Genomic DNA, 25,971 nt, shown 5'->3' on the forward strand with positions numbered 1-25,971 from the left:
AGCTACACTACGTGGAGTTTTTTTGTCTTTGTAACAAATGACAAATTTATGTTTACAAAGAAACATAAAGAACCATTCACTGAATACCATTCAAGGAAGGAAATGTGACAATGGAGAAACGAGGAAGCACTATGGTATAAAGTTTGCATTTGTCTTTAAGACAAACTACTATCAATAATAATTAGAAAAAAATTTATGGTCAGTATCGACCATGATAACATTAAATTCATGGTGATGTAATGTCATGTGAATGATGAGTGCATCACAAAATTACAATCAGATCTCAAATTTCATACTTTTTGAGAAATGGTCCTAAACCTCATGGAGTACTTGTCACTTGATATGTTTGGCTTCTTTGGATTGACTATATAGTTCTGTTCTGGACATATCTGTTTTATATTTCCTGAAATCTGCATATCTGAATTTTTCCAAGATCCTCTTCCTTTTTCAGTTCTGGAGTCAGTTTTCCACTGCTGTGTATCTGAATCAGAAGACTCTTTTTTCACATTCATGACTAGTCTCTGTGCATCATTTTGGTCTCCATTTAATGGACGGGAGAATGTTTGATTATGACGCTCATTCCAGGTTCTTGCATACCTACTATTAAGATAATTTCTATGAGGGTAGCTGCTGAAATTTACACTGCTTGTAGGAAAGTCCGTAAGTGGTGAAACTGGAGAACTTCCTCGCTGCTTATCTAAGCTGCTCTCTTCTTTCTCTGTTTTTTGTTTTTTTGGAATACGATAACCAGTTAAAGATCCCTTAGGATATATATTATTCAGAAAAAGAGATTCCCTTATCTTAGCACTTTCCTCTTGTAATTTCATCCTGTTTGGAGATAATTCTTTGTGTGAATGTCGACGACTTTTGTCTACCTTATCTTGCATGCGGCTAGCAGATGAGGGTGATGACGTTCTATACTTAACTGATGATGTTGATAATGTACGGTGCAATGGTGAGGATGTCCTATGGGGTTGTGTTTTATCAGAAGATATTTTAACAGCCAATTTCTCTTTCCCTTTATTATCACAGCTTTCATTTGATGTGTCACTTTTTCCTGAGCATGAACTAGCTACCTTTGCTGAATGTCGGTCACATTTATGATGCGAATTCTGAGTTTTTAAAGGTAAGCATGTACCCTTCTCAGAATCTTCAACAACATCACTATGAATTGCATTAATGTTAATTCCAACATTTATGTCATCAGAAGCTGACTTCTCTACAGAATCAAATTTTAGTTCTTTTTTAGGATCTTCTGTTTCCTTCCTCTGGGAAAGTAATTCAGAGCATTCTCTTTTCACTTGGACATGTTTGGAAAAAATTGTACTCTCAGTGGATGAAAAATATTCTGCGGTGCTAGTACTCTCTTCAGGCAGCTCTCTAACGTCAGAAGTCTCCTTCTTGAGATACAAAAGAGAATGTTTATATAGTTCAGAATGAGTAGGCTCTTCTTCTGAAGACTGATTAATAAGAGAAGCTAAAGATAATTCTGTATCTTCACATGTAGATGATTCGTCTTTTGTTTCATTTTCCTGTATATGAATTAACTGCAACTGAGATTCATTTCCACTATGTATTTCATCTTCAGTAAATGGAGGTGAAATTTTTGTACTTATATGGGATGTATTAGAAGCAAAATCTTCTTTAATACTTTTCCCTTCTTTGCAGGTCACATTTTCACTAAATATTGGTTTTATATCATCTTCAATGCTGGTACTTGAAGAAGCTGACATAGTTCTGTGAGACCGTTTAAGAAGCCCATTAAGATAATGTTTTGCATATGGATTAGGAGCTTTTGGAGATTTTTGGCTACTACAATTTCTGGATCTTGGCGACCTTTTCAGTTTTTTATCAACATATTCAGGTCCCATTAGAGCAGATAAGATGTCCATAACAGATGGTACTTGATGGATACACGACGTATATGTTTTGTCATATACACTATCTCCCCAGTTAGCTTGAAGCACAGCATCTATCTCATCCTGCGTAAGATCTACTGATGGCTTACTTAAAATATGTAACTGTTTCACAAAAACCTGTTCTCTTGTTCTGTGCCATAAGCGTCGCAGCTTTTCCCTACGACCTACCATATAGCATAAATTTCTTGCCTAGAAAATAAATAAGACAATTAAAAACAATTTAAAAAATACAAATAATGAATGTAAGTAAAAATTATCACCTGCAAAGGAAACATTTTGCTGAATTAGTTATAAAATGTTTTATTCAACTGGATTAACAATTAACATTTAACTTTAAAAATTTAAAACTTAGAGATACCACATGTTCTGCCCCTCTTCACGGGTCTTTTGTAAGTGGATTTAAAACTAAAAGTACCTTATATATATATATATATTTCTAAAAAAAAAAAAAAAAAAAACAATAACTAGCAACAACTTTTCACATCATTAATTCTATTCAAAAAGGTTTAATCATTAATTCTATTCAAGAAAGTTTGCAGTCCCACGGTACAACAAAGACTCCTCATATGGAACTGCATATTGTATACAGTGATCTTCCTTCATATAATAACACATAACAATAGAATATAAAATTCTAATGAGCACCGTAATTGGCATCTTAATTTTGAATTTTAAAATTAAAATGTAAATTGCTAACTAGCTTCAGTAAACAATTTTAAAACCAATGGAGAAGTATTCCCCTTGCAAGCTATCTCTATCTTATGTAAAACTATGCAAACTACTTTCAATTAACACATTAAAAAATTATTAAACTATAGTTATTTAATACAATAGTAGGAAGTCCCAAGCACAACTCCCCACTCCAGATTTTCAGTGCTTCAAAGGAATTTCTAGATAACAGTTAGTCGACCTTACATAATTTTTAATATACATGTATCTCCGACAAATCTGATTAAAGATAGAGATCGTCCTCTATTTATGCTATTTTGATTTCTTAATCAACATTTATGTCATTGGTGAATATCCACCAGTGACATAAGTGTTAATTTACAGCAGTATGTCATTGAACAAGGCAAATACGGAATTAGCAGAAATGAATAAAAAAAATAGTTTGTATATACAGGCAACTCCCACTTAAAATGTTATTCCACTTTTAGCATTTCTTTCTTCTAGCCCCATGATCAATACTGTGAAGTGAGGGGATCCCCATATAATAATGCTTTCCCACTTATAGTGGTCCCTTCAAAAGCACTATAATGAAAGTTCATTGTGCATACATGAAAATGATTTAAAAAAAAAAAATCAAACCATAATACTTCATTAATACACAAAGAATTTTTCAAAAGTTAGTATTAGAATTAGCCATATAGTGCAAGGAAGCCAGAGGCTTTTGCTGCACTGGCAAAAAAAAAAAAAAAAAATTTAAATACACCTATAGCAGTTTGGCACCCACATCTATGGCACGATGTGATGCAGTTCCAATTCTGATTCTGTATGAAAATAAATATACATACACTGTGAGCACATTATCCCAAGCACACCAATGCTAAATGTATGTGTACATACATTTAGCATTGCTAATTTTTGGTTGATTTCATTTTGTTCATTAAAATGACTTAAAAAATAAAATATCAATGTCCAGGTGATTATTTAAACAAAAAAGCCATTACACTAGAAGCAAAGAAAAAAGTGATAACAATAGGACTTAGTGTGGATATACAGTAAAATCTTGTTAATACAAAATACTCGTAATGGTATAATAATAATAATAATAATAATAATAATATTATTATTATAATTAAATAATATTATAATTAAATATTATAATAATAATAATAATACCATTTTTATGATCATATCCCGCTCAGGACCCTGGGTGTGCCAAGCCCATACTCACCAGATGTGAGCCCCTGGGGCTCTATGAAGCATACCATTCTCCTGCGAAAGGATTGGCTTTTCTATGTAAATATATTAGTTTATTACAAAATTCCATTAATATGTATTACAAAGTTCATTTTCACCCTGCGAAAAAGAAATATTGTATGTTTAATACAAATCTTGGCACAGCTGTCCGATTATTGCCTCTGGCCACCCAATTCCCTGCTTCTCAAAGGATGGCACTGGCTTGTTAGAAATTACTTTTGTGTAAACAGAACCATTTTATCTAGCAGTGTTATGGTGACAAAACATAAATGTTTCCAGGCTTAATTCTGGACGGAATTAAGCCAGGAAATTGAACTGAAAATTATACAAGAGGCTGATAGGATGGATTGAAATAAAATGCACATTGCAAGGGAATACAACATCCCTTTATTTACAATACTAAAAAAAAACTTGAAGGTGTGACACTGGAGCAGCGACAGGAAACAAATTTGTAGTGAAAAAAAACACAAGGAGCTTGACCAACAAATGCGTGCATTTAATTTTCCAATATCAGGTCTGATTTTGCAAGAAAAGGCAAATTATCTAGTTCACCAATATGGAATTAGTGACTTCAAATGCAGCAGTGGCTGGCTCCAAAGATTTAAAAACAGGAATAACTTAGTTCTACAAGTTTGTGGTGAGTCTGGTTTAGTCGAAAAAGAAAAGGCTACAGACTGGTTGTGTTCTGAATGGCCCAATCTTGAAAAATATGAAGCAAAGGATATTTGTAACCTTGACAAGACAGGTTTATTTTATAATTTTCTGCCAAACAAAACATTTGCTATTCAAGGATAGTCTTGTCATAGTGGAAAATTAAGTAAACAAAGACTTGTTGTTCTGTTATACTGCAATTCAGATGGCAAAATTATGCCCACTTGTGATTGGTAGGTTTTCCAAGCCAAGATGCTTTAAAGAAGTTAACCAACTTCATTATGATTATGAGGCCAATACAAGTGCTTGGATTACAGTCAAAATTTTTCAGTCTTGGTTATCAAAAAATGAACAGTGGACAGAAGAATGGCATCAGAAAAAAGGAACATTTTGATGATTCTAGATCTCTGTATAGCACATTCTGTCGAGGCACTTAAGTTGACAAATGTATGGCTGTTGTTTTTACCTCCCAATATCATCAGTTTTATGCAGCCACTGAATCAAGGCATTATTTATAACCTCAAGAGAGCATATAGAGCTCGCCTGATAAGGTACTTGATCTGCAACATAGGAGGGTACAATTTGCAGCCAAATTGGAATGTCTTGGATGCTATTCATAATCTTGTTATTGCTTGGGACAGTATCGCATCAAGTGTAATAATCAACTGCTTCAGAAAAAGTGGCTTTGGAGAGAATATCATCAAAAAACATGGTCCAGCAGACAAACGTGATAGCAACATTGAGGAATGGAGGAATTTTGAAGGAGCATATGGATTTTTGTTGGTGAATTTGAAGAGTTTGTGAAGGTGGATGACGAAGTTGCTACCACAGCAACGCCAACATTAGAAGAGCTGCTGAGCACTAAGAAAAACGATGATGTTTCTGTTACCAGCGAAAGTGAAGTGAAGAAGCGCGCGCACGCACACACACACACACACACACACACACACACACACACACACACACACACACACACACACACACACACACACAATCTAAAAAAGATGGCAGTGTGCGTGCATTGAGCATATTAGAGAATGTTTTGTCATACAGTAACGTTGATAAAGAAACAACTATATGCAAATGTATGTGCTGTAGTTAAAAATGCATATAGGACAAAACTATGCAAACATTAGATTAATATATTAAAAAGTTAATGATTTGTATGTCAGCTTTTATATTAAGGTTTTAATTATTTTTATTGTGATACTAAAATATTGTATATATCAAACTATATATACTGCACAATATTTTCATTTCCGTTAATTGCTTTTCTCTTAGTTTATCTTACAAATAAAATCTTTAAAAAATGTGTTATTCCTATTATCTGTATTGTTAGACAAAGCTTTTGTTTTTATTTTATTATTTAAATTAATTCATTTTTTCATATATTTTTGATATTATTATTTATTATTATTCTTAGACATATAGTACGAACCGAACCAAAAAAATAAAATAAAATAAATAATAAAATTTTGGGGGACCCTGTTACTATTACAAAACATGAAAATTAGATCCCTTGAACTTTGTATTAACAAGATTCAACCGTACTTATAATTAGCCCTATTATATATTTTGTATATGAATAAAATTAACAGGAACACACACACACTCTCTCTCTCTCTCTCTCTCTCTCTCTCTCTCTCTCTCTCTCTCTCTCTCTCTCTCTCTCTCTCTCTCTCTCTCTCTCTCTCTCTCTTTCTCTCTCTCTCATATGAAAAGGATGACATAGGACATAAAAATGTATCAACAGAAAGGTAAAAATAACATGTAGTTTTGGACAGTTTTAGATTTGCCAAGAGAATTCTTCAGGGAACAATGGTCTGTGATGGCATGAAATAGAAGAAGAAGAGCTGTCACATGGACTGTGAGCAGGATGTCCTCTTCTCCTCTGGAGTTACTCTGGCTGACCTGCACTTGATAGGTATAGAAAGATTTTCAGGCAGTTATTCCTCATCAGTGTCAAATACTTGCAACATTTTGATGTTTACAACTTTGAGAGCAGGATTCAGAGAAGGAAAATGGGTGTTGTATATGGAAGGGGAAGGAAGTATAGAAAACCGATTTTATCTAGGTCTGATTAATTAAATATTCCTCCTGAACATTAATTAAATCTTCAGGAGGAATTTTTATAATGACAGCATCCCTGTATTTTCCTCCTGAAGTTTCTGTACTTGAACATGTGAGCAGGGGTAGCCCATCCACATAGGCATACTAGGTTGCCTATGGCACCAATGGAGGATGCAAGAATACCACATAAGAATGAATAGTTCATAGAGGGTGCCAATTTTACAGTTCACCTAATGTAACGGTTACTGGAAGCTAGTTAAGGGCTGCTCCTACTAGTGAGATTCTGCAATGTTATGCTTGAGTTTAAGATAATAACGCTACTATGAATTATGTTTTTCTGTCTTTGCTGTCTGGGATAACACTCCCTCCTGTGACACAACTTGAGCTCTAGCTTACTTTAGAAATAACTATATTACCCCCATCAGTCAACATAAAATTACTAATACCATTTTTTATGGGTAAAGTAGTCATTTCGAAAGTGAACATAAATGGAGGGACAATACAGTCTGAAATCAGTTAGCACAACCACAGACAGAAAAAAGAAAAGAAAAGAAAAAAAAAAAAAAAAAAAGAAAGCAACATAACAGAGTAGTATTATTTTCTGAAATTATTTCAATGCCTGTGTTGAAATCTTGCTTCTTTACTAATATAACTAGTAAATTCACTGAGGGTAGGAATGTAAGGAATAGTAATGGTTCAGAAAGCAAAGTCAGGTTCCATGGGGAAGTGGAGGAGAGGAAAACTGGGCTACTGATGTTCTGAATAGATGCATAAAGTAAGCAGTTTGCTTTAAGGTGAATATAATGAAGTCAAAATCCAGTTTTGAGTCTGAATCATTCCCTCTCCTCTCAACAGGCCCTGAGACCCTTGATGTCCATTCTGCACGAAATCAGGATCTCGGAGATGCATTTCTAATGAAATGCAGTTCTGAGCACCCCTTAAAAAAAAAAAAAAAAAGGCTGCTTACTCTATTTATCTGCTAACAAAACACAATTAGAAAAACCATATCTCTGTTTTCATCTCTCCAATGCAATCTCATTGTTCCCTCACTGTCTGCCACCAGAGGCACAGTATACAGGCTAGACTGGAAGTGCTATGTTGCATATGGAGAACAATCAAAACAAAAAAGAAATTTTTTACCTTGAGGAGCAGAGCATGATAATACACACTAGATTAAGGCGCATTGCACTGGCAAAACTGTTCAGAACAACATTGTGAAATGCAAATAAGGTGCCCAACAAACTTCGCTTCAGAAAAAAAAACTAGAATATAAAGCTTCTATTATACAAACTTCTCCTTCCAGCTATTTAATTAATCAAATCTTAAGTAAAATCATTATTCATCTGGAATGGCTTGCCATGTTTAAAAAGATGTTTATGCTCTTTGTCCTCTATAAGCTTTCTCCTTGCACTCATACATAAGAGGCATCAACATCCCCACCCAAGTCACACCCCATCAGATGCCAATGAAGAACCATCTGACAACCCTTTTGTGCAGCAACCCACGTGTAGGACAGCCAAAATAACAATCAAAATGGGGGGAAAAAAGTTTGCCCATTCTACCAAGTGGTGAGTTTAATACTTTTTACCAGTAGCAACTGTTTCATATTATTACACATCACAGAGCCCTGAAGAGTTCTGGTGGTGAATCATAATACTTTAAAACCATGGAAGTTATTTTAACCTTTAACAGAGGATAATGAACTTCTCATCTCAAGATTTTCCTAACATAGAGTTAAACTTAGGGTCAGAATGCTTCAGTATTAACTGCTTGGAAACCTGGAAACATGATTTAGTTGAATGAAGACTGAAAAAAAACCAAATGTATTGTTAAGTAAGTTTTATGATTTATTGATGAATTTAGGACTGAATCTTTGCCGATTCTAAGCAACTTGAAGATTGTCAGCAGTGAACAATAAACATTAAAAATTAATTGGCACTATTTTATAAAACTTCTGTGATAGATAGTGCTTCTGAAATTGTAGAATGATGTTTGCACTGTACAGTAAAATACAAATTGAGCATGGCATAAGAATAATGAAATGAAATCTTCTGATCATGTACCCTATTATTAGTGCCCAAAAAAGACTAATCTTAACTTCTAGCCAGAGACTGCCAATTGTCTGTCCACACACAACTTGACTCTGCCAAAGGAAGAATTTTCTTGAAATTTTATATTTAGTCCTTTTAAAAAGATTTGTCATGCTATCCCAAATTTCATTAAAATCAGAAATCCAGCAATTATTATTTCATTTTTCCGTATACAGGCACTCCCCGACTTACATAATACTCGACTTATGTAAGTTTTTGCCTGCCGGTGCAAACTGAAAAAAAATATGTGTATTTTGCATCTTGTAGGAATAAATGTGAAAATATTGTAATGTGAACCAATTATGATTTAAAAGTGGGATTCTTATTATCCTTCCCTTCCCTCCTAATTTTTTAATGATTGTTTCCAAAAACTCCATGGCAACACTTGCATGCTTTGTTGCTTATTTCATTGGCAAACTTGGAACTCCATTTAGTACTTCTTTAGCAAAATAATTAACGATATTAAAAATAATATTTTTACCCTAACTATATAAAGTTTCCCCTCTTGAAATCTTTGGTATGCTTCCATTCTTTCTTTGCTAACAAAAATCATAAACTTGAACAAACTATTAAACTATGCAGTTGTCACAAATGTTGAGTGTTTACCAGTTCCTCATCCAAGTTGTACTATGGCACTACCTGTACCTGAAATGGAATCGTCCTGACATTTTTTCAGGCATGGTCACATTTCATGCAGTCAGACAGTATATAAATTTTGTGGTGCAGGAACAATATTTCAAAACAAACATTTTTACATGAGAGCACAACTATAATTACTATTTATTTATTTTTAGTGAGTGGGTAGAGAAAGGACAGAGAGAGTGAATATATTTTCACATCAAAAAATTACAAAAACATTCCAAATGGGAATTCCCAATTAGTAATGGGTTATAATAGCACTATCTGACACAAGGTAGAGCACATTAAACCAAAACAATATGATATGCAATACAGCAGTATTCAGTTGCAAAGTATGAAGAAAATTAGAACATATCCTAAAGTAGAAAAAAAAACTTCTGCCATAGCTTCTTGGAAGTAGCATGATTTTGCTGATGTCAATCAAACTTATGTAATGATATGAGAGCATGCCCACTGTGACCAGCATAAAAAGTTAAAACACTACACTGCATGGATTTGAAGTAAAACTAATTTATTGAATGGTAGTACTGCTCTTGGAAATATAGGCTGAATAACAGAACTACTATATACAACTGAAAAATGAAACAGAGTAATCTAGAAGTGTGAGGGGGAATTATTGTACATTGTGGTCCAAGTGTCACAATCTTCATCATCAGATTTTGGGATTCATAGAACATGCAATAATTGCACAGAATGTATTTACATTTCCAGAGAAAAGAGAAAGACAGTGATTGGCTCATGTCAAATGTCTGTGAGAACTGAATGCTCTCAACAATTACTGTTACCCAAAGTTGGATAGTCTGTGATCACCTTTGTGGCCTTTTGAGAAAGCTGCATTACACTGATTGGCTTGTTTACTTTGAATATATGCAGTGGTTCTTGTAGGATGACACTGGATTAACAGGTAAAGCTAAGTTCAGTTGGCTGCAAGATATTTGTCTGAAAAGTCTGTCATGGAGGCTTTGGAACATCCTGGTGCAAGTAGCAGTAACTCTGGGTGTGTGTGGGGGGGGGGGGTTCTGAGGTGGGGGGTGGATGCAGAGTACAGGGAAGAGGGCAACAAAGAAGGGATGGGAACAATGAATCGGCAAATATATCTGGTGATATTAGTACCTGAGCTGTGTTGAGTAGTCTAAGGCTTCTAGAAACTCTCTGTCTAGGAACAATTGTGTGAGACCTGGAGGAACAGAGGACTCCTATGGTTAAAGGTATGGTTCAATAGAGATGTTATGAAATGCAACACTATTTCCCTTCAAGTTGCCTGCAGGTCCTCCCAATGTTCACACACTGGCAGTACATGCAACAGAAACCTGCACCTCAGGAGGGGGGGGGGCGATATCACTTAAAAATCTGGTGAAGCTCATAGGTGCACGTAAAATGTACCTGTATGTCAAAATATCTGGTGAAGCTCATGGGTGCACGTAAAATGTACCTGTATGTCAAAAAATCTGGTGAAGCTCATGGGCGCACGTAAAATGTACCTGTATGTCATGCAATTTAGAAGGGTGTTAGAAGAATGCATCTTCAGATGCATTCTTCTAACACCCATTCCTGGGCAGTAAGGAAACGTGAAAAGGGGAAGGCTATCGTAGTTGTCCTATGTCAGAGGGGCACATCTCTTGATGATGATGTGATTAGCGAATTCTTGGGATAACTGTTTAGGCAAAGGATGTTTCTCACCCAGCCAATTTTAAAAGTTGAGTATTAGGGACTATAAAGATTTAGAGCCCTCAAGATCAGGCTCCTAACTAAACTGGCCTTGATGCTGGGTGGGGGAGATAATTTTTGAAAAGAAATCCAGAACAGCATAACTGTTAGTAGGCTGATAGAGGTACACAAGTGAACCAGTATCTTGAGATCCATTGGCTATTCTTTGGTGGTCTATTGGCACTGTCTGGCTCTCTGAATGAGTGAAAATAACAGGCTTTTCCTGGTGTCTTGTAGGATCAATTGTGATCATCTGGAGTCAATTGGGTCCTTTATTTGGAGGCCCCAAGGTGCACTGAATGAGAAAGGAAAGTTGTCAGCAAATTTTTAGATGAAAACTGATATAGTTAAAGCCCTGAAGGGAGCAGGCCATGTTGAGCCTATATTTAAACATAATATAGGAGTTGAAGGCAATCTTCTACGTGCAAGTAACGTGATGTGAGAACTATAAAAGTTTGAAGATTACACTATATGGATTATTGAACGGCAGTGCTATGCTTAAAAATACAAGCTAAATAACTACTACAGGTGACCCCCGGTTAATGCTGATAACTTGTTCCAGAAAAACAGAGCGCTAAGCAAATGCCACATTCCCATAAGGTAGCATATGTATTTGTGAGTTGCAGCCGGTGCCACAGGATATTTCCTAATCAATAATAAACAGTAGTGAAAGGATGCACAAATTTCGGTCAAAATATTTAATATTCAAATATTTGTACATATAAAATATTCTGCATTACATACGTATGTATGTGGTAACTACTTACGTAGCAAAATTAAACTTAAAATTACAATTAAAATCATGAAAAACGTGTCAGTTTTGGGTTGTTCTTTAGCCCTCTTCCTGGTAAACTAAAAGGGGTTGATGATATTTTAAGGAGTCCTTATGTGCTGTCATGTAATGACTAGATCGTGGATATAGCTTAGCTTAATTTTTCAGCAGTCACCTCATAGTAATCTGTTTAGTTGATTGAAAGTTTTGCCACGTGCATAGCAGTTAAGAGATTCTAATAACTTACGGGGATTATAAATTTAAAAACTAAGTTATGGGCTTTAAAAATTTTTCTAAGAAAGGAAAGTGCACCGTCCATTCTATGGTTGTCTAATTAAAATAAATTAAATGAAGTGAGATAAAAGCTAATAGCCATGCACAAGCGACTTTCGAAATCATCTGCAGTTAGCTATAGTGGGGAGGGGATAGCGCGCGAGTGTGTTATATACAGGTTGGGTTCCCGAAATGCATTTCAGTGCACGTGGAAACTTAATATGTGCTAAATTCCAAATAAGGGTGAAGTTGGCGGGAATCTTTTTGTTTAATATGTTAAGTGATATGTGGCGCTTAAACCACTCAATGACGAGGGTTTCGTTTTGAAGGATTTTATAACTGGAATTTAGTTTAACTACTGTGATCACTGAATCGATGAGTGGGTTATGATTATAAGATTGAACATGTTGTGTTAGTTCTGTACTTGCTAAATTAGATTTGAAGCTATTAAAGTGGTAGTATGCATGAGTGTTAGAAATTTTTGATGTCCCGAATTTTGCTGTTGTACTGCCTATGAACATGCTTGACAATCTGATTGGCATCTAATTAAATATATAATGTTATTATGATCTTGTGTCCCATACTCATATGTTGTCTTGTATGAATTGAATTTATAACTTAATTTGTTATAAGATGTAAATATTAATTTGATATCTGTATTTTTAAAAATTTGTTGAAGTCATCTAGCATATTGTTGATGATATGGGAGGGCGGGCGATAAGGGGTTTGTGTATCTTATTCTTATTCACATGGTTATTAATTTTACTTGGGTTATTAGTATTATTATAGACTTTGGTGATGGTTTCTTTTATTAGTTGTAATGGGTATTTCCTGTCGATGAATTTTTTGGTGAGGTATTGCAATTCTACGGATAAGTCTGTTTATGTGTGACTATATTTGATAGCATTGTACAGAACTGCTTTTTTGATGTATAGAGGATGGTGTGAGTGGTAATGTAAGAATTTACCTGTATGTGTGTTCTTTCTGTATATTTTTGTGCCTAAAGATGTACCTATTTTGTATATAGTGATTTTTATATAGTCGATAGTGGTTTTGTTGCCTATTAAGAGGACGTTGTCTGCGTATCTCATATATAGTTTAATCCCTGGGGGAAAGGGTTGGAGTATTCTTTTCTTCAATAGAAGTGAGGTAGATTTCGGATAAAGGGGCAGAGATACTGAGGCCCATGGGGAGGCCGAAAATTTGTTTGTAGATGTTGAAACAGCTGTCTTTCCTGCTGCTAAAATTAATTCTTTATTTTTATAATTGTTCTTACAGTTAAACCTGCCAGTTCTAAATTATGGCACACATCTGGGAAACAGTAATTGTTTGGAATTATCTCACAGATATCCAACACAGGTCAATCACAGTCTTCCTCTGAAGGTAAAAATTACTATATTTCAGTATTCATTTCATGTAGTAGTTCTATTATTCAGCCTGGTTTACTAATAATGGCACGACCATCCAATAAATTATTTTTATCTCCAAATCCACAGTGTAGTGAGTATTCTAACTTTTATAATTTTATTTACTTTCTTTTTCCCCCCTTTTATTTTTGTAGGCATACAAGACAAAAATTGTAATTAGTCTGTAACTTAACAAAAAGTTTGTAATTAGTCTGTAACTTAACAAAAATTAATGTTTAAATACAAGCTACAATTTTCAATTTTCCCAAACTCATGCCTCCCACTCAAATATTCATGTGGCATCTATTAAAATTAGGTGTTTAATAAAGTATCATTTTTAACATTTTGTTGTTAAACTATGAATCATTCTTTATTAATCATGATTTACAAAATTTTTCCCTAATTAATCCTCGCTGATTGAAATTTCTTGTTTTGTATCCACTTTTTTACTCCTACTTCTATTATTTTAGCAGTAAATCAAGTAGATAATTAGCCTATTCTCAAAAGAGGCTTTTCTCCCATGTATTTTTGATTACAAACACATGAAATTATTACAGTCAATGAAGTATTAGAGAGCATTGCTTTAATAGGAGCTACGATCACTGCTCTTCCATATTGAAAATGCGCAATCCACAGTGCTCTTCATTTGGATCGTTCTTCCTTTTTAGTCTGTTTTAAAATGATATTGCATTACAGGTTAAAGATTCTAAAATATATTTATTAACTGTGCTGATGATGTAAAAGTTTATAAGTTCATGTTACTAAGTTTGGGAAGTACTGAACTAATAATGACTTTAAATATCATAATTAATTGATGTAAACTGAATAATTCAGAAATAAACCTGGAGAAATGTAAAGTAATAAATTAAATTATTTATAATTACAAATTTAACAATGCATCAATAATGCATTATTAATAATGAAGGGCATGCTTTTAACTCTAATGCGGCATCTGTTATTACTGAAGTTCCTAAAAAAAACTTTTATCTCCTTAAAAAGAGGTTTCCATGGTATTTATCACATTCAATTTATGCCTATTATTTATAACGTGATCACCATTCCTTTGATGAACATCATATCCTGTGTGGAGCATAGCTGATATTTGACTTTCAAAAATCTCGAGATCAGGCAATGTAAGCAGGAGGAGATTTTTTAAAGTCCACACTGTACTATAAATTAAAATTTCACTGGCAAAAAAGGTGTATTTCAAACAATAAGCTTAAAATACACCTTTTAAACTTTCAGTTGTTTAAAGTAGAAGAACAGCATGAATCTGTGACTCTGGTAAGAAATGCTGTTTGAGGTTTTAATCATTTAATTAAATTAATGAGGTTTTACTGTTTAATTTCATCACTTATAATCTGATTCATCTTAATTATATGACAGTTTTATTGTAAAAACTGTATACAGTTTCAATAAATTATTTTTGATTTAATGGAGCCTTCTAATATATTTTTGGATTTGTTCGAGTTTTTTTTTTATTTCCCCTTGTCATTACATTGCAAATAGTTATCATATAACGAAGAACATTTCCACATAAGGAACTGATTTCGAGAAACCTGGGTATGCATTGTTCGCACCTCTGACCTTTAGGCAATAGAGTCAACACTGTAGAAAGCACCAATTAACAGCTAAAAGGATTAAGAATTAATCCCTTTACTTGTAAGAGCTAAAGGGATTAATTCTTAAGAGCACAAATTAAGAGCTAAAACATTCCCCAATTTAATGGTGCCCTTAAAATCTATGCAACCACCTCTACTGCATTGAAATCACATGCTAGTTAACTGCTATCTATGTGCCCACATCCATTGGCAAAGATTAAGGTATATTCCTGACATGGATATTGGTTCTGATCAACCTGTTTTCTACTGTAAGCACCCTATTAGAGAATTAGGAGAGAGCGATTTTCTTTTATCCTGGAAATTCATCTGTTGTTTCACAGAAATGAGTCATCCACACTTTCACCTGTCTCTGTTTCCATGGTAGGTACAAGTGGTCCATAAATCAGTTTTGATTTAGTTGCTGTGCAAGTACAAGAAAATCATGATTAAAAAAAGAAATTTCTTTTTTTAATCATGATTTTCATGGATAATCATTTTAATCAAGATAGAAAATTTGGTATCCCTGCCAGTAGTGTGTCAACCATTCTGAAATGCCATGTTTCGATTCTCAAACTGTTTGAAGAAACCAATCGGAAGCATGCAAAATTATGCTTATATTAAGATGTAGATGAAGCCGTTTTTAATCAAGTTGGTTGGTTTAGTGTTTAATGGTGCATTGGCAACAAGGCCATAATGCACTTTAATCAAGTGAAGTTGATTCTAGACCAAAATATGCCGATAATATAGATATTAATAAAAGAAAAGGATATGGAGTACGCATCTTTTCTGGGGCATAAAACATTCCAAGTCAGTTCTGGTTGGCTGTACAAATTTAAAGAGTAGCATGGATTACTTAGTAGAGTTGTAATTGAAGAAGACTGTACTGATTAGAAAGAAACAGTTTTGAAAAAATTATGGAGGGCTACAAGCCCAAAGACATATTCAACATACATGAAACAGGTCTATTTTTTAAATGTTTGCCAAACAAGACACTGGCTTTTAAAGGTGATACATGTTTAGGTAAGTAAAAATAGTAAGAACAGAATTACAGTCTTAGTTGGTACAAATATGGCTGATAATGAAAAACTGAAGCTTTTTGTAAAAGGCAAAAGTAAACAACCCTGCTGTTTCAAAGGAGTAAAGTCACTAGAGTCGGACTACAACTACAATAAAAAATTTTGGATGACAAGCAAAATTTTTGAACAGTGGATTTTAAATTTTGATAAAAAGATGACGAAAGAAAACAGGAAAATCACACTGACTGTTGACAACTGTCCTGCCCACCATTACTTGGTAATTTCAAAACTTACAAGTGTGTCTGTATCTTCTCCTTAACCACGTGATAACCACCATACTGCTGTATGTAGCAGGAGTGTGGTGTGTTCAGATCCCATTTCCTGACACAGAAAAAAGCCGCAAATTGAGGGGTTGTGATTTGATGAAGTTAATGACTTTTACTACTTCGTCCAGCACAAATGTCAGAGCAGATGGCAAAGACTTAGCAACAAAGGCTTCATGGAGAATAAGACAATGGTCACATCATATGTCGGAATTCACTTCGAGCACTCTAGCTACAAAGTCTTTAACTTGACGATCGTGGAAGCGGCTCTGTCTGTGCAAACACTAACACAATCCTTCCAATTTAATCCATATTGGAGCATATATTCATTAGCAACACGAAATATTTCTTCACCGGTGGCTCGCTCAGGTATTACTTTGCAAAACAAGAAATTTGTTGCAATTACATATCCATCAATGAACCGAATGCTGGCAAGAAGTTGAGCATGATTGATAACATCTGTGGACTCACTGATCTGAAGTGAGAACTTCTGACTGCTGTTGATTTTCTCCTTCATAATGTCTTCAATTCACTGGACATATCACTGACTCAGTGACTGATTGTGTCAGCTGAGAGTGGAAAATTTTCGAAATTTCGTTAGCAGCTTCGGGCCCATGACTATTTTCACGATCTCTTTACAAGCTGGCATTAACAAAGTTTAATGCTACTGTGTGTAGCTTTTTGGCCTTTAAGATAAAGCCGGCTACTTTATAGCTAGCTTCCTGTACTTTTTCCAATTCCGACAAAGTCATGAACATTGTCTGTTTTTTGTTTTGTTGCAACAACTGTCGAAAATAATTGATATCTCTGCATGCCAGAGAAGATGCTTTGTTGAGATATGCTGTTTCAGTTTACTGGGAACCATAGCAGCATTGCTGAGTTTTTCTCCACGCACGAGACACTTGGGGATTGGGTGTGTTTTATCACCACACCAAAAAAATCCCAAAAGACAAATAATTATCGCTATACTTTCTGCACACTAATTTTTGTTTCTTTTTTTCGGGCTCATCACTTTCAGTACTTGCACTCGTGGATGGAATACTCCTTACAAGGAACTTGTCGACTGTTAAAAAAAGAAAATAGTAATATCGACAATGTTATGGCTCACAATCACAGCTTTCTCACTATTTCAGAGCACAGCTGTGAGGAAACTGAAAGTAGCAGATGTGGGACCAATACTCTTCAAACAGAGGAAGGGGCACATATATTGCCTTAAAATATAGTGTTATAACAAAGGGTGGGTACATCGGCACAGGAACAAAGTAATAAAGTTGAAGGGCAAATATCAAAACAAGCCAATAAAATAATAAAAGACAGTGGATATTTTGCTAATCCTTACACTTTTAAGGAACAGCATGCATGTATCTAACTTTAACAGGCAGAATCTTATTTCAGTCAGTGCAGTGACAAAACAAGACATTGGAAGAGCAAACATGCAAATAACTTTAGAAAGAAAGTGTTGGATACTAACACGAAAAATAATTTACTGTCCCACACATACAACATTGCGTTTCAGCAAAAATGGCGTATTGTGAAATATTGCAATATTGCAATAGTATTACAAACATGTACAAAAACTATAATTGGGAGTAAATAATGTACAGTTAATTTCTTACAATAGGTTTTTAAAAGTTCTCAGTTTTCAATTTCTAATCATAATACGTATAGTATTATTTATAGGTATACAGCTTCAGCAAAGTTTGCAGCACATCGGTTGCAGAACACTGATATAGAGGTTCGACTGTACTTGGAAACACAGATAAAAGAGCAGCACTGGATGATTTCAGGCTAATTTACTTGAAGACTCATTATTTGAAACATAGTTGAAAAATGTATTTCTCAGTGCCCACACAGGAAAAATGAGTATATACATACATTCCAGAAAAGGTTAAATCCCCCAATTTATCCAAATTTACCAGGATTGCGTGTGTTTTCCAGAAAATCCATGAAAATCTTATTTAAGGAGAGTTATCAACTTGACTGAAAGAGTACAAAGCAATAAAAACATCATTATTATTATATTATTTCTCCCCGATTGGGGGTTCCACCTCATGATGGATATTGCTATCAAGTACACAGGGTGGTTGTTGTTATGTCTGGTGTTACTGCTGGTCGAGGAACTCTCTGACTATCCTACAGGTGTTCAGGATTGTGACTTTCTGGAGTTCCATGTAGGTGTTTGCTGGGAGCCTATTGCTTCTAGGCTGTTATGTAGAGTCTTTGGCACGATACCGGTGGTTGACATGATGATCGGTATGGTCATAACTTGTTGCATATGCCACATATTTTTGATCTCCTGTCTTAGGTTCGTGTGCTCCCCCCCCCCGTGGTTTCTGATTTTTCCCCCAGGTTGCCAGTGTTGGGTACCACTATTTCATTCAGATAGGTAGCCTTTTCCTTCTTGTCCACAACGGTTATGTTCGGTCTGTTGTGCGGGACTGTCTTATCTGTTATTAAGGCGCAGTCCCAGTACAGTTTGTGGGTTGGGGTCTCTAGTACTGCTTGAGGTTCATACTTTTAGTACGGTACACTTTCTTTGATCAACTGGTATTTCCTCGCTACCTGGTCTGTGAGTGTACTCAGTTTGAGTACACTCACAGACCAGGTAGCCTTGCATCCCGGGGTGATGTGTTGGATCGTTTCTGAGGTCAGGTGGCATCGTCGACATGTGTCATCGGGCATTCCAGGCTTCTTGGCGATGTATTTTCTATAGTTTGTGGTGCTGGTTACCTGGTCTTGGATGGCAAGCATGAATTCTTCAGTCTCGGGGAAGAGCATCCCACTCATGAGCCATGCATTGGAAGCAATTTTATCTGTGTGATCTTAATGGAGATCATTGTAGTGTCTGCCATGGAGTGTCAATAATAATAATATTATTATTAGCCATATGATGCAAGGAAGCCTGAGGATTTTGCTGCACCAGCCAAAAAAAAAAAAATTCTGAGTTACGATGAGAGAGAGAACAAGAGTCAGAAGTACAAGGGCATCTCCAAGCAAGAGAAGAATGATGATATCCAGCTATGGTTGTGCTAAGCCCATACTTACCAGAGCCCCTGGCATTACGTGTACAAAAAGGGCTATTCTTAGAGGAGACTCCAGTTCTGTGGGTTTACTAAACCTGGAAATCAGACTTATGTAGGAGAATCTGATTGAGATATTTAAGGCTTTAAAAGAATTCTGAAAGCTAATTTGGAGAACACATATCCAATATCTAAGATAATGCAAATGAGGAGACATGGATTCGAATTAATTAATTGTGGGCAGGATAAAAAGAAATTATTATGAGCAGATTCTTTATATCTAGTCTACTTTGGAAGAAACACACCACTTTAGAATTAGAGAATTTATGTAGATTTAAAGAAGAGGAGAGGTATATACCCCCACCTCTTTATTTACTTTTTCTCCAAAGTATATACACCAGGATAATTACTCTAGAGAATTTTAAGCTTCATTTCCTTGCATAATTTTGCCATTTGAATACTAATACTATTCAAAAGGTTGATTTCAATGCTTACAAGATGAAAAACCAAAATAAATATCAAGGGGAAGGAATGTGGTGTGAAGAGAGGGGAGCTAACAGCTTTTCTTGAGACTGGTTGACTACAGTCCTGAGTGAAACAAGCCTTTATAAGTTAAATCAAATGTAACACTTTTCAAAGTGGCAAGCAACAAAGCTACACCACAGAGGTTTTAATAAAATAATATATTATACTATTTTAATAAAATAAACAGTTCATTTTGTTATCCTTATTACATCAAGATTACTTTATATCTTGGTATGCATATGCACTGGTGCTCAAAAGCTAAGAGCACACACAAAAAAAAAAAAAGGGGAAAAAAAAGAAAAACTAAATACTGTTTATGAAATAATCTCCATCTGAACAAGTTAACAAAGATGCACAATCTGTTACAATGAACAAATCATATAACCAGATAAAAGCATCCTATTTTCAGAGCCTCTGTATTTCGTGTTTATCACTTGCAATACTGATTTTTCAAGACAGCCATCACTGTGAGAATGTCACAAAGACATTCTGTGGCTGATTCTTTGAGAGAGAGAGAGAGGAACATACATGAAAACAGAGAGAACAGAGAGAGAACAAAGTCACTGAAAGTGGTTCAACTGGACTCAAAACAGTAAATAGCCTGTGGAACCAGTCATACAGATCTCCATGTGGAACTCTTATAATTGTAAGCCAAGACTGAAATGAGATGATTTCACCTGTAATAATGTCAACTCCCTGACCAAGGAGCCATAACCTCACACCCAGATTTACCTGGATTGACTATCTATAACCACTAAGGAGGAATACTACACCCACAATATATGAAATTAACAAGACAGAATAAAACAATGTCAGAGAACCCAAAAGGATCACTTCTTCAAGGGAGTATGTATAACCTTATCTGTTGTATTAGTATGGGTACAACATTATTTTCTACAACAATCTTAAAGACATAACTAAGCTCTTCATCTTTATAATTAATCCACCAACCTTCAAAATTCAAATTACATTCTATTCTCTTCATCCTAAAAAAAAATAAAGTTTTCAAATATATAAAGCATTTATACCAACATACCCTCTCAAGGTCTTTGCGTAGCTGTATAAATGTCTTCATTCTTGAATAAATCTTATCATCTTCTAAGTCAGTTGGCCCTCTTTCCTCTGCCTTTGGGGGCAGAAGAGGTTTGTTAAAATTTGCCTGAAACAAAAGAGAAAAATAAGACACATTTTTTTGAGGATAATTATAAATTTTAGAAAATAAAACAAACATACATTTTTCTCTCTCTCTCTCATATATATATATATAAATTATTTGAAAAGAAAAAGAAGGGGAACTTATAGCCAGAAGGTACCCAATGACCATAACTGTAATTAATGTTTTAATTACAGAAATAAAAGTATTTCTGTAATTATATAGGAATACATATAGAAATAAATACATATATAAAAGTATATGAATTTAATTTATAAGAAATTGAAGAGGTATATTACAAATATTGTAATATGGTTTATGGACTAGGGACACTACATTTTTTGGCAGAAGGAATCCAATGATCATAATGGAAATATGAGTTAATTGAGAAGATGAAAATAGAAAATGAGTTATATTAAAAATATTGTAATATGGTTTATGAACCATGGAGGCGCCTCGGAAGCCAGGTGGGCAGGAGCAGCAGTGCGTAGCACACGCTTCTTGATTAGACCGGGGTTTGAACCTGTGACCACCAAATACGGAGGATGTGGAAAGGTCAGGGAATGACTACCGCATATCCCGGGAGCAATAAATTAGCCTTAGTTGCTAATGCTCCTAAAAAAAAAAAAAATAAAATAAATAAATAAAAAATGAACCGTGGAAACTATATTTTTTGGCAGAAGGAACCCAATGACCATAATGGATATATAAGTTAATTGAGAAGTTGAAAATAGAAAATGAGTTACAAAACAGGGATTGCAACTACAGAAAATTATAGGAAAAAATAAAAAGTATTTAGTGCTGAAAATGTCATGATTTCAACTTCTTCATCAAGGGTCAACCATCGAAATCACAGGAAAGACAGCAAGAAGTAGGGCCTCTGTCTCTGACATTAAATATATACTTGCATGCGGCGACAATGGCAAAGGAAGTTTGAATTTAGTGGTATAGGAAGTTAGGCCTAAACATTAAGATAAGCAAGGAAATAGTGAATGAAAAGAAATGATATTGATGAAGGTATATCAGGCTTAATGTCCAAGTTTACAGATGATACAAAGATTGGCAGGGTTGTTAATGACACTAAAGACAGTATGCTACTGCAACAGGATCTTGAAAAGTTAGGCAGATGGGCTAAGAAGTGGCAACTGAAGTTTAAAATTGACAAATGCAAAGTACTACATATGGGTAGCAGTAACCCAAGAGAAACATACCAACTCTGTGGTACTACACTCAGGGGGAGGTGGAGAATGAAAAAGAACTGGGGGGGTCTTTTTTATTCGCTTGCTCAGACTAAGAACCTGATGGGGCATAGATTCAAACTGAGGAGAGACAGTTGTAGAATAGTTGTGCGGAAGTTTGCATTTAGCCAATGGGTAGTTGACTACTGGAACAGACTTCCATCTGTTGTTGTGGAAGTTGCCACGAAAGGGTGTACCTGGTCAGCAATGATGTTTAGGTAGCAGGTAGACATCAGAGTGCCTGGCAAATGGATGACTGGACCCAGGGTATCCCAGCAGACCATCACCCAAAGCATGACACTACCGCCACAAGCTTGTTTTCGTCCCACGGTGCATCCAGGCACCATCACTTCCCCAGGTAAATGATGCACATGTACCCGGCTGTCCACATGGTGCAACAGGAAATGTGATTCATCGAACCAGACGACCTTCTTCCAATCACTCAAGGAAAGTTTCGATGCTTGCATGCCCATTGTAGGCGTCGTTGCCAGTGAACCGTGGTTAGCATGGGCACTCAGAGTGGCCTGTGGCTATGCAGCCCCATTTTCAGCAGGGTTCAATGTACTGTGTGTGTGTGTGTGTGTTGTGACACATTACTCCCGTCACCAGCATTCCAATTACCAGTGCAACTCACTGGTAATTGGAATGCTAACTAAAGGATTACAGAGTATTGATGCTCTCTCTCTGCGAGTGGGATAGTCGTGCCATGCACTATGAGAAGAGGAGTTGGCCTTAAAGAAAATCATTAAAACCTGGAATGAAAAATGTAGCATCTGAACCTCTGGTAGATCAAAATAAAGTTTTGCTTCCACCACTCCACATCAAACTGGAGGTCATGAAAAATTTTGTGAAGGCTTTGGAAGTGAATGGTCCTACATTCAGATACTTGCAAGAGAAATTTCCAAGACTTAGTACAGAGAAGGTTAAAGCAGGCATTTTCATTGGTTCACAAATAAGAAAACTTTTCGAAGACAAACAGTTCGACAAACAGGCAGCTTGTGAAAGATCTTATTACTTCTTGTGAAAAACTTGGGAGCAACATGTCATTGAAGATGTATTTCTTGCACTCACACCTGAATCACTTCCTACCAAATGCTGATAAAAAAAAACAGTTTTTTTTTTTTTTTTTTATCAGTGACCAACATGGTGAGCACTTCCATCAAGATATCACAGCAATGGAACAAAGATACAAAAGCAAATGGAGTGCCCCCACGTTAGCCAATTATTGTTGGATGGTGAAAAGGGATGCTCCCAAAGCTGAATACAAGTGAAAGGTGAAAAGGTCCCATGTTTGATACCTATTCCTGATACATCTTACTGCCATATAAATAAAAGTACCTTGTATAAATATAAAAAAACTACTTTTTTCGAAAATAAGAGCAACTCTCCCATTTTAAGCACAATTTTCATGTTTATTACCCCAAAATCTATAAAGTAAACTTACTTTCATTTCCCCATGTAAACTTACATGGGGAAATAGGATAATATCAAAATTATTTTTTGCATCCAGTTCCTTTGTGACCACATTGTCGTATCCAATCAAACTGGTCAGACAAGACTTCCCCTTAACAAACCCACGTTGTGTCTGAGCTATTACTTCTGTCTTGTCTAGATGATCCTGTATCACCTCTTTAACCAATGACTCCATTATTTTCCCAGGAACAGAAGTTAATCTAACAGGTCTATAATTATTTGTGTCACCTTTGAACCTCCTTTGTGAATTGGGGATACATTTGCACATCTCCAGTCCATGGGGACCTCCCCTGAGTCTAAGGATGCTCTCATAATTATGGCTAAGGGTTTGCTTACTTCCCTTGCTGCCTCCTTCATTATAACAGGATAGATTCCATCTGTCTCAGCTGCCTTGTTTATGTTTAACTTCAACAATTTCTCCTCCACTTTGCTCTCAGTTATTACAAAACCACTTACCTCCCTGTTAGAGTTTGATAAACATCTGGCATTCCCGTCCTTGAATAACTCCTCATGTGTGAATGTAGATGCAAAATACTCATTCAGATTATCAGCTATCTGTGCAAGATCATCAACAGTTGAACCATCAATATCAAGTGGACCAATCTGATTCATTCCCTTCCTTCTAGAGTTTATATAACTAAAGAAGTCCTTGCTGTTTTTCTTAGCATCCTTTCCCAAAGATTTCTCATAATCTGCCTTTGCTTGTCTAACCTCCTTTGTAACTTGATTACAGACTAGCTTATATGTGCCATAGGCTTCTGTGCGACTTGATAATTTATATGCATCCCATGCATTTTTCTTCTGTGCCAAGAGTCTCATTAATTCATCTGACATCCATTTAGGCCTAAACCTTGAATGATATTTCTTAATCGGTATGAAAAGCCTAGTAGCTTCCACGATTACGTTCCCGAAGGTTTCCCATTTAGAATTCACCATTGGTGACATCATCAGTTGGTCCCATTGCACAGAATTTTAAAACTGTCTGAGACCACTGTAGTCACCTTATCAGAAGCAAAAACCCTTCCCTCTACCCTTGATGGCAGTTACATCTTTAAATCCCACATCAGTACACTGTGATCACTGTCACCCAGTGATTCCTTTATCTGCAAATTCTTAATGCATGAATAAATAGTAATAATTAATAGCACTGTTAATTCATACTAATTCATCACCCTGATAAATCTTTGTTGATATAAAGGTATATCACAGTGATCTAGAATGTATCAGGATATACACACAAAAATTGAAACAAAAAAGCAACTGCTGAAGAAAGTCTTCAAACACTTTTATGACATAGTTGCAATGCAGAAATAAAACTTATTTACAAGTAAATTTTTTGAATTAACTAACACATGCCGTAGTAGGTTGAAAATAGTAACACTATTTATTATCAACTGCATTTCACTTTTTATGGAATATATGTGATTTTCACTTCTAGTAACACAAAAATATTTTCATATGTTGTAAAAATATTGCACAAACCACAATGCTCCACTTTTAGAATGTATTATCTTCACTGTGCATGTAGGGTCCATTTTTAATATTCATAATAAAGGCATGTGATAATATTTTTATAAACCCAACTCCTTGAAAGTGTGGTTTTGGCACCCCTTCCCCACATGACAGTATGCTGGCCACAACAATGCACAGAATTCTTCTAATTAGATGATAAAACCCTATTCTCATACCTTTAAAAAAGATACTTCTGCCTTATAGATTTCATTATAGACTGCCTTATAGATTTCTAACTGCACAGAATTCTTCTAATTAGATGATAAAACCTTGTTCTCAGGGTTTTATCATCTAATTAGAAGAATTAGATGATAAATTCTTTTATTATCTAATTTTTTTATTACCATCTTTTATCATCTATACCTTTAAAACAGATACTTCTGCCTTATAGATTTCATTCATATAATAAAAACAAACAATAAGTATAACACTGCTATTAATAGACTATTTAGCAATATTATGATGCTGAAATACATAACTGATGCTTTACAAAGTCTAGTAAAGGACAAAAAAAAAAGGGCATTAAATGTTAAATTACCTTTCTTTTGAGCTTCCAGAAATGGAAAACAAAATCGACACTCTCAGTGTCTGTACGAAGAGCTTCTGATACTTCACTAACATTCACATATTTATAAAACTCTGATTCCCTCTCTTTAATCC

The 25,971-nt window shown here is 35.2% G+C and overlaps 1 protein-coding gene across 3 annotated transcripts in view; it reads right to left on the reverse strand.

The window, feature by feature from the left end:
- Positions 1–238: 238 nt before the first annotated feature.
- The window catches only part of LOC150078008 (PHD finger protein rhinoceros-like), a 268,851-nt gene continuing 243,118 nt past the window's right edge, over positions 239–25,971 (reverse strand). For all 3 annotated transcript variants that reach the window (XM_090385480.1, XM_090385481.1, XM_090385479.1), the window contains exons 16-18: positions 25,850–25,970; positions 20,972–21,094; positions 239–2,108 (exon numbers count right to left, since the gene is read on the reverse strand). In XM_090385480.1, coding sequence (XP_090241606.1) covers positions 291–2,108; positions 20,972–21,094; positions 25,850–25,970 — 2,062 coding nt within the window. In that variant the 3' untranslated portion in view covers positions 239–290. The remainder of the gene's footprint in view (positions 2,109–20,971; positions 21,095–25,849; position 25,971) is intronic.

The sequence above is a fragment of the Mastigoproctus giganteus genome, chromosome 11, assembly GCF_048544385.1.
Source record: "Mastigoproctus giganteus isolate SK-2022 chromosome 11, ASM4854438v1, whole genome shotgun sequence".
Taxonomy (NCBI): Eukaryota; Metazoa; Arthropoda; class Arachnida; order Uropygi; family Thelyphonidae; genus Mastigoproctus; species Mastigoproctus giganteus.